At 43.1% G+C, this 13,155-nt stretch overlaps 1 protein-coding gene across 1 annotated transcript in view; it reads right to left on the bottom strand.

Moving 5' to 3' along the window:
- The window catches only part of mao (monoamine oxidase), a 187,236-nt gene that overhangs the window by 106,619 nt on the left and 67,462 nt on the right, over nucleotides 1-13,155 (bottom strand). Inside the window, exons 2-3 of the mRNA XM_072260440.1 lie at nucleotides 12,265-12,359; nucleotides 7,526-7,663 (exon numbers count right to left, since the gene is read on the bottom strand). Of these exons, the coding sequence (XP_072116541.1) occupies nucleotides 7,526-7,663; nucleotides 12,265-12,359 (233 nt within the window). The remainder of the gene's footprint in view (nucleotides 1-7,525; nucleotides 7,664-12,264; nucleotides 12,360-13,155) is intronic.

The following is a 13,155-nucleotide window of genomic DNA, read 5'->3' as shown; positions in this document are numbered from 1 at the left end:
AGCACAGCTCTCCTTCAACATTGCTTTAACATGTCAATCTGGAGAATTTGCTCATATTCCTAAAATGGAAATTGTGTTATGTCCATTGCTCATTGAATGTTCCTAGCATAAAGGGCTTTTCCTGCTGAGATTAATCAAAAAGATGCAGGTGTGCTGACAACTTGCTGCACAAGAAATTAAAACATACTCCTTGCGTATGGGGAGTACACGACTGAAGCAGACTGCAGTTCAGTCATCAAAGCAATCCCATCAGATCTCTTCCACCACTTACAGTCATAGAATAATACAGCACAGAAACAGGTCGGTCCATCAGCCAATCTGGTCTGTGCTGAACTATTATTCTGCCTGGCCCTATTGACCTGCATTTAGGCCATAGTCTTCCATACCCCTCCCATCCATGTACTTATCCAAATTTCTCTTAAATGTTGAAATTGAACCCAAATCCACCACTTCCACCAGCAGCTCTTTCCATACACTCAGTACTCTCTGAGTGAAGAATTCTACCTCCCCATGCTCCTCCTAAACACTTCACCTTTCCCCCGTAACCCATGACCTCTAGCTCCAGTCTCACCCAACCTCAGTGGAAAAAGCCTGCTTGCACTTACCCTACCTATACCCCTCAATTTTGTATACCTCTATCAAAGTCTCCTTACGCTGCAGGGAGAAAAAACCTAAGCTTTCCCTATAATGCAGTTCAAGTCTGGCAACATCTTGTATATAATCTCTGCACTCTTTCATTATCTTTCCTGTAGGTTGGTGACCAGAACTGCACACAATACTCTAAATTAGGTCTCACCAATGTCTTATACAACTTCAGTATACCATTCCAATACCTGTACTCACTACTTTGATTTATGAAGGCCAATATACCAAAAGCTCCCTTTATGCCCCTATCTGCCTATGATGCCACTTTTAAGGAATTATAGATCTGTATTTCCAGATCCCTCTGTGCTACTACAATTCTCAGTGCCCGAGCAGGACTCACTATGCGAGTCCTACTCTGGTTTGTCCTCCCAAAGTGCAGCACCTCACACTTGTCTGTATTAAATTCCATCTGCCATCTTCAGCCTTTTTTTCCAGCTGGTCCAGAAGCTGCTGCAAGCTTTGATGGCCTTCCTCACTGTCCATTACACACAATTTTGGTGTCATCCACAAACTTGCTGATCCAGTTTAGCACATTATCATCCAAGTCATTAATATAGATGACAAACAACAACAGACCCAATGCTGATCCCTGCAGCATACTGCGAGTCGCAGGCCTCCAAAGTCAACCATCTACTACTACTGTCTGGCTTTTCCAGCTAAGAGAATGTTGAATGCAATTTATTACTTCACCTTGAATGCCAAGTAACTGAAATAAATAGTTGGCAGGACAGACAGAAGATTCTGTGGATGTAAAAGTAACTCTTGGATGGTATGTTGCCTCCCAGTTGCCAGAGTCAGGTATATCACAAATCAGGTCTGCTGCATTATTAAGTGGGAGGGTGAGTAACCAGAAGTCATGGCACATATTGTATTAGTACCAATGACAGAGGCAGGAAAAGGAATGAGGTCATGAAGAGTAAATATAAGGAGCAAGGCAGGAAGCTGAAAAGCAGAACATCAAGGTTAGGATTCTCTAGATAGCTGCCTGTGCCTGTGAGGGGTAAGAATACAATGATATGGCAGATGGGTGCGAGGCTAAAGAATTGGTGCAAGGGCAGGGTTTCAGATTTGTGGACTACTGGAAAATTTCGTGGGAAGCTATACCTGTACAAAAGGGGCAGGTTACACCTGAAGATGAAGCAGTTGGTGTAAAGTTAGATGCAATGTGTGGAGAGACTATGAGAAAGGATACACAGTGGATAGGGTATAGCTACAGTCAGTTGGATGTGTTGAAAAGTCTATTTTATTACAAAACCCGTCGAAAACAGTGATTTACCGAGAGGATGGATCAGTACATGGAACTACGATGTTGTGGCCATGACAGACACTTGGCTGTCAAAAGGGCAAGAATGGCTGCTGGTTACTCCAGTGTTAAGATGTTTCAAACGGGACAGAGAGGGAGGTAAAAGACGTGGGAGAGTAGTATTGCTAATCAGGGATAATATCACAGCTGCAGAAAGATGTGGACAGATAGTCTACTGAGTCAGTGTGGGCGGAAGTCAGAAGCAGGGCGGGAGAATTCACTCTATTGGGATTATTCTATAGACTTCCCAATAGCAACATAGATACCGAGGAGCAGATCAGGAGGCAGGTTTTGGAAAGTTGCAAAAATAACAGCGTTGTTGTTATGGGTGACCTCAGCTTCCCTAACAGTGGTTGGCACCGCCTTACTGCAAAAGATTTAAACTGGGCAGAATTTGTTAGTTGTGTCCAGAGATATGCAGAGAGTTTGAGTAGAGGAGAGGCCATACTGAATCTAGTACTAGGCAATGTACCTCGTTAGGTGACAGATCTCTCATTGGGAACTCATTTCAGAGACAGTGACTACAACGCCCCAACCTTTACCATAGCCTTGGACAGGGATAGGAACAAAGGGAATGGTAAGTATTTAACTGAGGGAGTGAATTATGATGCTATTAGGCAGGAGCTTGGGAGCAGAAATTGGGAACAGATGTACTCTGAGAAATGTGCAACAGGAATGTGGAGGCTGTTTAGGGAATACCTGCATGGGTTCCGGATAGGTTTGTCACACTGAGGCAGGGAAAGGATGGTAGGAAGGAATCATGGTTGACAAGATCAAAGCCACCGTGGTGGCATAGCAGTTAGTGTGATACTATTACAGCCCGGGGTCAGAGTTCAATCTCAGCATCCTCTACAAGGAGTCTCTATATGTCCTCTACGTGAAACGTATAGCTTCTCTCTGGGTTGTTAAGTTTCCTCTCACAGCCCAAAGACATACCGGGTAGGTTACCTGGTCATTGGAAATTGTCCCACGATTGGGTTAGGGTGAAATCGTGGTTGTCAGGGGTTGCTTGGTGGTGCAGCTCAAAGAGCCTATTCTGTTCAGGGTCTTTTTAAAATAAGTAAATAAACAAATGTGGAACAATCACAAGTAAGAGAAAATCTTCAGATGAAGGGTCTCGGCCTGAAACATCGACTGGTTAGTCTTTCCCATAGATGCTGGCTGGCCTGCTGAGTTCTTCCAGCATTTTGTGAGACGTAGAACATCTCGTCAAGAGGAATAAAGAAGCATACTTAATGTTTAGGAAGCAAGGGTCAGACAGGGCTCTGGAGAGTTACAAGGTAGCCAGGAAGGAGCTTAAGGAGGGAGTTCAGAAGAGCTAGAAGGGGGCATAAGGCGGCTTTAGTGAGTAGGGTTAAGGAAAACCACCAAGGCATTCTACACCTCTGTGAAGGACAGGAAATGTGAAGACTAGACTGAAGGTAGAACTGATCAAGGATAAAAGAGTAAACATGTGCCTGGATTCAGAGGAGGTCAAGGAGGTTCTTAATAAAGACTTGGCTTCAGTATTTACCAGCGAGAGGGACCTTGATGAGTGCGAAGACAGTATAAAACAGGCAGATACGGTGGGTCATGTCAATGTGAAGAAAGAGGGTGTGCTGGAACTTTTGAAAAACATTAGGACAGACAAGTCCCCAGGGCCAGAAGGGATATACCCAAGGTTTGAGAGAAGAGATTGCTATACCCTTGGCAATGAGCTTTACATCCTCACTGGCTACAGGAGTAGTAACAGAAGGCTGGAGGGTGTCAAATGTTTTTTTGTTCAAGGCAATAGGGATAATCCTGGTAGTTATAGACCAGTAAGTCTTACATCAGTAGTAGGCAAACTATTCAAAAGGGTTCTCAGAGGCAGGAGTTAAAAGTATTTGGAAGTACTTAAAAGCATAGTCTGACTAGGTACAGTCAGCAGGCTTTGCGAGGGTGAGGTCATGCCCCATCAACCTGATAATGAAACAAATTGATGAGGGTGGAACAAGTGGATGTGGTGTATGTGGATTTTACTAAAGTGTTTGGCAAGGTTACCCATGGTAGGTTCAAAGTCAGGAGGCATGAGATTCAGGGAAACTTGGCTGTGTGGATTCAGATTTGTTTTGCCGACAGAAGACAAAGGGCAGTAGTAGATTGGAGCATATTCTGCCTGGCGGTCAGTGACCAGTGGCATTCCACAGAGATCTGTTGTGGAACCCCTGCTCTTTGTGACTTTTATAAATGACTTTGATGAGGAAGTGGGAGGGTGGTTAGCACTGTTCCCTCTAAGCTGGTCAGGTGCGTGACCACACAATAACTGAAATGCTCCCACGCACATAGCCTTTATTGCCTCGCAGCTAGAAAATGTTTACAAAACATGAGATTTTCTTTGCTGCACTGTATTTCATTATACCCTTCAATTAATAAAATCAAAAGTGCATAATATGCGTGTAACTGGGTCTTGGTTACACTGGCTGCTGAGGTGTCTAAAATGGCTTCTTTGTATGTTATATAAAATGGCTTTTCTGTAATAATAACTGTGACATAAGGAGTTCTCTCTCTCTCTGCTTGTTTGGGTTGTATTATTGATAAGGGAGAGAACGAACCAATGAGCATCCATGTTATTCTTTTTGTGGGTGATATTCTGTCTCATATGGCTGAGGGACAGTGTGTTTTGGCGGGGCTTTTCGGGAGGAGAACTGAAGAGGAAGGACGTGCTGGACGTGTTCCGGTCGACCACCATGGTTGGTCCCAAGCGGCGGGTTGAGGAGGTCGGAGGAGATCGAATGGTGGAAAGAAGACCCCGTTAATTGAGCTCCAACGGTTGTGCACGAAGTGGTTGAACTCTGATAAGTCTTAGCAACACACATCAAAGTTGCTGGTGAACGCAGCAGGCCAGGCAGCATCTGTAGGAAGAGGTGCAGTCGACGTTTACTCTTCCTTCAGATAGTCCTGACGAAGGGTCTCGGCCTGAAACGTTGGTTTGCAGATGATATGATGGTTGGTGGTGTTGTGGATAGTGTAGGAGGTTGCTGTTGTTACAATAGGATACTAATAGGATGCAGAGGTAGGCTGAGAAGAGGCAGATGGAATTCAGTCAGAAAAGTGTGAAGTGATTCACTTTGAAAGGTCGAACTTGAAGGCAGAATTAGAATGGCAGGATTCTTAGCATTGCAGAGGAATGGAGGGATCTTGGGATCCATGTCCATAGATCTCTCAAAGTTGCCAAGCCAGTTGATAGGGTGCAAGGTGCATTGGCCTTCATTAATCAGTGAATTGAGTTCAAGAGCCGGAGGTAACGTTGTTGCTCTATAAAACTCAGTTTAGACCACACTTACATAGAAACATAGAAAATAGGTGCAGGAGTAAGCCATTCGGCCCTTCGAGCCTGCACCACCATTTATTATGATCATGGCTGATCATCCAACTCAGAACCCTGCCCCAGCCTTCCCTCCATACCCCCTGATCCCTGTAGCCACAAGGGCCATATCTAACTCCCTCTTAAATATAGCCAATGAACTGGCCTCAACTGTTTCCTGTGGCAGAGAATTCCACAGATTCACCACTCTCTGTGTGAAGAAGTTTTTCCTAATCTCGGTCCTAAAAGGCTTCCCCTTTATCCTCAAACTGTGACCCCTTGCTCTGGACTTCCCCAACATCGGGAACAATCTTCCTGCATCTAGCCTGTCCAATCCCTTTAGGATTTTATACGTTTCAATCAGATCCCCCCTCAATCTTCTAAATTCCAATGAGTACAAGCCCAGTTCATCCAGTCTTTCTTCATATGAAAGTCCTGCCATCCCAGGAATCAATCTGGTGAGCCTTCTCTGTACTCCCTCTATGGCAAGGATGTCTTTCCTCAGATTAGGGGACCAAAACTGCACACAATACTCCAGGTGTGGTCTCACCAAGGCCTTGTACAACTGCAGTAGTACCTCCCTGCTCCTGTACTCGAATCCTCTCGCTATAAATGCCAGCATACCATTCGCCTTTTTCACTGCCTGCTGTACCTGCATGCCCACTTTCAATGACTGGTGTATAATGACACCCAGGTCTCGTTGCACCTCCCCTTTTCCTAATCGGCCACCATTCAGATAATAATCTGTTTTCCTATTTTTGTCACCAAAGTGGATAACTTCACACTTATCCACATTAAATTGCATCTGCCATGAATTTGCCCACTCACCCAACCTATCCAAGTCACTCTGCATCCTCTTAGCATCCTCCTCACAGCTAACACTGCCACCCAGCTTCGTGTCATCCGCAAACTTGGAGATGCTGCATTTAATTCCCTCATCCAAGTCATTAATATATATTGTTAACAACTGGGGTCCCAGCATTGAGCCTTGCGGTACCCCACTAGTCACCACCTGCCATTCTGAAAAGGTCCCGTTTATTCCCACTCTTTACTTCCTGTCTGCCAACCAATTCTCTATCCACATCAATACCTTACCCCCAATACCGTGTGCTTTAAGTTTGCACACTAATCTCCTGTGCGGGACCTTGTCAAAAGCCTTTTGAAAATCCAAATATACCACATCCACTGGTTCTCCCCTATCCACTCTACTAGTTACATCCTCAAAAAATTCTGAGATTCATCAGACATGATTTTCCTTTCACAAATCCATGCTGACTTTGTCCGATGATTTCACCGCTTTCCAAATGTGCTGTTATCACATCTTTGATAACTGACTCCAGCAGTTTTCCCACCACCGACATTAGGCTAACCGGTCTATAATTCCCCGGTTTCTCTCTCCCTCCTTTTTTTAAAAAGTGGGGTTACATTAGCCACCCTCCAATCCTCAGGAACTAGTCCAGAATCTAACGAGTTTTGAAAAATTATCACTAATGCATCCACTATTTCTTGGGCTACTTCCTTAAGCACCCTGGGATGCAGACCATCTGGCCCTGGGGATTTATCTGCCTTCAATCCCTTCAATTTACCTAACACCACTTCCCTACTAACATGTATTTCGCTCAGTTCCTCCATCTCACTGGACCCTCTGTCCCCTACTATTTCTGGAAGATTATTTATGTCCTCCTTAGTGAAGACAGAACCAAAGTAATTATTCAATTGGTCTGCCATGTCCTTGCTCCCCATAATCAATTCACCTGTTTCTGTCTGTAGGGGACCTACATTTGTCTTTACCAGTCTTTTCCTTTTTACATATCTATAAAAGCTATTACGTTCATTTCTGGTTGACTCATTATGGGAAGAATGAGGATGATAGAAATTCTCAGCAAGTCAGGAAGCATCTGTGAATGACCTTGCATTTGAATTGGCTAATTCAAAGATAAACAATAAAAGGCTAGTTATCCAAAATTATGGAGAATTCAGTGTAGAGACCCAACAGTTACTGGGTGTCAAGACAGAAGATGAGGTGCTGCCTCTCAGGCTCACATTTAGCCAATCACAGATCTGAGCTCATGTAGTTCATTGCAATTTTCCTTCCTGAAGTTCTGCGAATATATCTTTAAAGAAACTTTTTAAACTTTTCTACAATTGTAGCCCAAGTGTCAAACGGGGCCTCTGCATTTCAGTCATCCTCTCTCCCCCAAATAATCTGAAATGATCAAATGTTCTGATGAGTCGGTGTAACAAACTCTTACCTTCACATAGTGAACTAACCGCTCAACCTCGTTCACTTTATAGGTTTCCAGGCCCATTTCTTTTGACAGACGTAGGATTCGATTTTGAGTTGGACCCACATAAGCTCCACCTAGGTCCACATAGTTTACATTTTTATTCTGGTGAGAAATGAGAGTAAAACAATCAGAATTATGCGTAGGAGACCATCAATATTTTCATGAACACTCCACTGCTCTCACTGTTGGAATTTGTAAACATTGCACGGAGTTGGAGCTATGCTTGGATTCATTGTCACTTTATGACGATTTGCATGCCTATGAAGTGAACACACAGCAGCACCAAATTTGGTGAAAATTATACTGGTGTCTAAATTCTGAGAAAAACAAAACCAAATGATTCACTTAATTACTGCTTTTATTTAGGATTCATCTATTATTGTCAATATTTGCACAGCAACGTCTTAATGCCATGGGAATACCAAAGACAATGCTAGAAATATCATGGTAGCGTCTTTTTGAAAGGTTTTCTGCACTAAATTAGTAAATACCCCATATCTCAGTTGGAAAAGAAACATTAACACAGTGACCCACTCTATTCAAATTTAAAACTGGTAGCATGGGATTATTTCTAAAACTATCCAGCTAGACAACCAGTTCAAATATTTGTACTGCCAAGCCTGCAGATTTTAAGGAAATGTTCAACATTCCTTATACAACTGCCAACATTTCCTCAGAAAACTCTGAGCAACTGCAGGATTTGTGATGCAAGCACAGCCCCGACTCCCACCCCAAAGTTGTTGGTAAGCTAATACTCCAGCTAACATCAGACTTAGAATGCATAGGACAGCTCTTATGGAGCAGAGCAACAGCTTGAACATTATTATCACTACAAGGAAACTGTCCTGGTGTCTACAATACTGCCAGAGGAAGTAGATACCACAGTATCTTTTAAGAGGCACTTGGATAGGAACAGGAAGCAAAGGGTCCTGGGGCAGATATGGGCTGAATGCAGGAAATTGGCACTAGTTAGATGGACAATGTGGTCAGCATGGACTAGATGGGCCAAAAGGCCTGAATCTATGCTATACTGCTCTGTGATTCTAAGAATAGTTTTCTGATGGAATTGCGAGGAGAGTTGGGCAGACAGCAAGTGTGTGGAGAGGGAATAATTTTACAAACAGTCCTTACAGGGCACTTGAGACTTTAATTCAGTTGGTATAAATCATGTCATAACAAAACAATTGTCCCTGTCCAATTAAATAAGTCAGATCTGCTTTCCATAACTGAGCTAGCAGGCTTGGCAGTACAAATACCAACAGCCAGCCCAACAAATGACTTTTCCTTAAACAAACAACACAGGCTCGTTTCTAAAACAATTAACCACTTGAGGAATACAGGGCCCCACGATAGGATCCTGACTTCAGATGGGCAGTGGTGGAATCGTGGCTATGGACTACAAACAACCTTTGGAGGGAGGTGAATTTGATTGATTGGTGTAATCAGTCTGTTGTCGCCAGTACAGTCTTCTATGCGGTGGTCTGCTGGGGCAATGGCATCAACACGGGTGATGCCAACAGACTCAATAAACTGATTAGAAAGGCTGGCTTTGTTAAAGCAGTCAAACTGGACACACTGGAGGCTGTGGTAGAACAAAGGACCCTGCGGAAAATCCTGGCAATTCTGGACAATGTTCCTCACCCTCTGCATGCCACCTTGGCTGAACAGAGGAGCTCTTTTAGTAATAGACTAAGACAACTGCATTGCTCCAAAGAGCGCTATGTAAGGTAATTCTTACCCTCAGTCATTAGGATCTATAATGAGTAAATCTACAGCCAGGGAAGTGATGATCCCCCCTCCTGTTAGACTGTTTGAGATAACTTATGTTTTATTCTGTCTTACTTCTCTTCTAATATTTGTATATCTATGCACCTGTAATGCTACTGTGACACTGTAATTTGTATTGGGATCAATAATATATGTATCTACCAATGGGATGTTTTGATTATGATTGTATACTGATCCGGGATAGGGTCTCATCTCGGTTAAATCAAGGAATAGTAACTAAATGTTTGTAGACTGGCCATAAAAATCCATCATGTGCAACCTTAGGATAGGAAAATATGAGGGATATGTAATTGTGCTCAGCATGCCTGGAACAGACTACCTGGGTAACTTCCTTAAATAAATTCTAATAGCCCAAAAGACCTTGCCTTGACTGATAATTGCAACATACAGAGGGGTGACACACACACAACGCAAGGTGAAGGGGAAATAGAAGTGAGATAATCAAAAGTGTTTGTCTTTGAGATAACCTTAGAAGATTAAGTTAGAATGCGATTTTACTAGAAACTCAAAAGTCAAATGTCGGATTGAGGGTGGAGCAGAAAACCCATAAAAGCTTTAATTGTAAAGTTATATTTGAGAACTGCCCTTTGCTTACTGCTTCCAGTTTTAACAGGCTGATGTGTTATCGGTCTCATCAGCAAGCTGTGCACTCACAACTGGGATGTAGAGACTATAGTACAGACTGAAATTTGTTATAAAGTCCAAAGTCAGGTGATGTGTGCTGGAGGTGGCCCAAACAGTTGAAAAGTTTACCCAATGTAAAAACATGCAAGGAGATCAGGAAGGCTCTGAAAACCTGTTACTAGACTAGGTCTGTTAATCATTTAAAAAAAATATGATCCCAGTTTTAATTTCACATGCAATTTGATAAATTGCTCATCCCTCAAAGTTCAAAATACGAATATTATCATTGTGCATGATGATAGCATATGCTGCCTTGAGATTCACTTTCTTGCAAGCACTTGCAGGAAAAATGCAAACCATACATTAAAAAGACTGACAATATGCAAAAGACAAACCGTGCAATTAAAAATTATACTAGGAATATAGTTCTTGGGTGGAGATACGTCTCTACAAACAGAGGTGTAAGGTGCACCTTCCCTTTGCTAGACTGCAGGTCACCCTTGGGCAAGATGTAGTACTTGTTTAGCCACTGCCCCCCCATCCAATCAGGGTCACGTGGAGCCATGGGAGCAGGTGGTGGATGGTTATTTGAGAAGCTGGTGCATACCACAAGTCCTGGTTATGTGTCCACTGCCGCCAGGCAGACAATCTCTGATATCGCTGGGGCCACCCATCTTGTAAAGACACTGCCCAGAAGGTAATAGCAAATCACTTCTGTTGGAAAATTTGCCGAGACCAATCATGGTCATGGAAAGACCATGATCACCTATGTCAAACAACACGGCACTTAAAGAACACGAGTTATAAAGAATCTTCAACAGTGAGTCTGTAGGTCAGAGAATTAGTTCAGAGTAGTAGTGAATGAAGTTATCCATGCCTGTTCAGGAGCCTGATGGCTGTTATGGAATAGCTGTTCCTGAACCTGGTGGTGTGGGTCCAAAGGCTTCAGTACCTCCTTCCCTATGGTGGTAGCGAGAAGAGGGCATGGGCTGGATGGTGGGGTCTTTGATGATGGATATGGCTTTCTTGTGGCAGCACATCATGTAAATGCTCTCAGTGGTGGGGAGGTCTTTGCCAGTGATGCCAGGGGCTTTATCTACCACTTTCTGTAGTCTTTTCTGTTGCTAGACATTGGTGTTTCCATACCTGGCTGTGTTGCAAATGCGATACCTCACTGTTATAAAAAAAAAGGACTAAAACACTTGTGAGCCACAGATTGATATCAGTGAGGTGCTCCTACTACAGAGATAGTACATTTTTTTTAAAATCAATACAGGAATTCATATTGTAACCATACTGAATAGGTGGTTTGTGGAGCATTCATTCGTTACAATAATAGAACAATTCAAGACTCAACAAGTATATAGGTTAAATGTAGTGTATCTCAAGTCAGTCATTACTTCTAATTTATACACTCAGGGTCAATTTATTAAGTACACAAATGCACCTACTCGTCAATACAAATATCTAGTCAGCCAAGCACATGGCAACAACTCAATGCATCAAAACACACAGACATGGTCAAGAGGTACAGTTGTTTTTCAGGTGGTTTATCTCAGAAACTGCTGATCTTCTGGGATTTTATACACACACACACAACAGTTTCTAAAGTTTACAGAGAATGGTGTGAAAGACAAAAAAAAGTTTCCAGTGAGCGGCAGTTCTGTGGGTGAAAATGCCTTGTTAATGAGCCAGGTCGGGGGGTGGGGGAAGAATGGGCCAGACTGGTTCAAGCTGACAGGAAGACAACAGTAACTCAAATAAGCATGTGTAACAACAGTGGTGTGCAGAAGAGCGTTTCTGAATGCACATGTCGAGCCTTGAAGTGGATGGGCTACAGCAGCAGAAGACCACGAACAAACAACGCACATCAAAGTTGCTGGTGATTGCAGCAGGCCAGGCAGCATCTCTAGGAAGAGGTACAGTCGACGTTTCGGGCCGAGACCCTTCGTCAAGGGTCTCGGCCCGAAACGTCGACTGTACCTCTTCCTAGAGATGCTGCCTGGCCTGCTGCGTTCACCAGCAACTTTGATGTGTGTTGCTTGAATTTCCAGCATCTGCAGAATTCCTCGTGTTTACGGGACCATGAACAAACGCTCAGCGGCCACTTTATTAGGTACAGGAGGTACCTAATAAAATGGCCATGAGTGTGTAAATATATTCTTATTGTTTAGATCACACTATGGATTACATCAATGAATTTTCTTCAGTAGAAAATAAAGTTAAAAACTCAGACCAATATTGTTGGCTTATTCCTGCTGGGGAATCAGTTTTCCACCTTTCATACTCACTCTGGTTGTGAAAGTCCGTCCTCCAACCCTGTCGCGGGCCTCCAGTACCACCACTTTCTGCCCAGATTCTGTCAGCAACTTGGCTGCTGAAAGACCTAAGGGATTAAAGAAAAAATAAAGCTTCAAATGGAAACTAAGAATGAGTTTAATATGTTGAACCACAGAAACAAGCAATAGGTCATTGAAATAAAAGCACATTAAGCATATCAGAAGCCCTCACTTCCACCTGCATCTATTGAAGGCAGAACAGTTGATCAGTATACTCAAGCTGGAGAAATTAGCACTGCTGTCACCAAAACATGGGTCAAAAATTTTATAAAAGCAACATCTGAGATTATATCAATGGTGAAAATTCAAGATAATGAGAAATTTTGATTTATCAAGAAAGCAGAACGGCACTGTGTTAAATATTCACTTGATGGGTTATAGCATCAGATGAATTCTTCCCGTATTCCAGGGTCATGTGAAACCACGGAAGCAGGTGGTGGATGGTTGTAATAAGCACTAGCTGCTCATACAATCCCTGATTATGCAACCACTGATACCAAGCTGACAATCGCAGAAGAGTATTGATAATGGATGGGGTCACCCAGTCCAGGTTTCAGCCCGAAACGTCAACTATACTCTTTTCCATAGATACTGTCTGGCCTGCTGAGTTCCTCCAGCATTTTATATGTGCTGCTTGGATTTCCAGCATCTGCAAATTTTCTCTTGTTTGTGAGGGAAGATACACTGTTTAGACAATTTACATTTCAACCCGGATTGGAGGCAAGACCCTCCATTGTCTACAATCTTCACTCATCTCTCTAGGGCACTGGAGACTTTCACTGATCTGTTGTTTGGTCAATTTAAACGCCGGCCCAGATAGACTGAAAAGACGGGGTTGGTTGG

The sequence above is a fragment of the Mobula birostris genome, chromosome 6 (assembly GCF_030028105.1).
Source record: "Mobula birostris isolate sMobBir1 chromosome 6, sMobBir1.hap1, whole genome shotgun sequence".
NCBI lineage: Eukaryota > Metazoa > Chordata > Chondrichthyes > Myliobatiformes > Myliobatidae > Mobula > Mobula birostris.
Note: the sequence above shows the minus strand (reverse complement) of the source record. Positions and strands in the feature narration are given on the sequence as shown.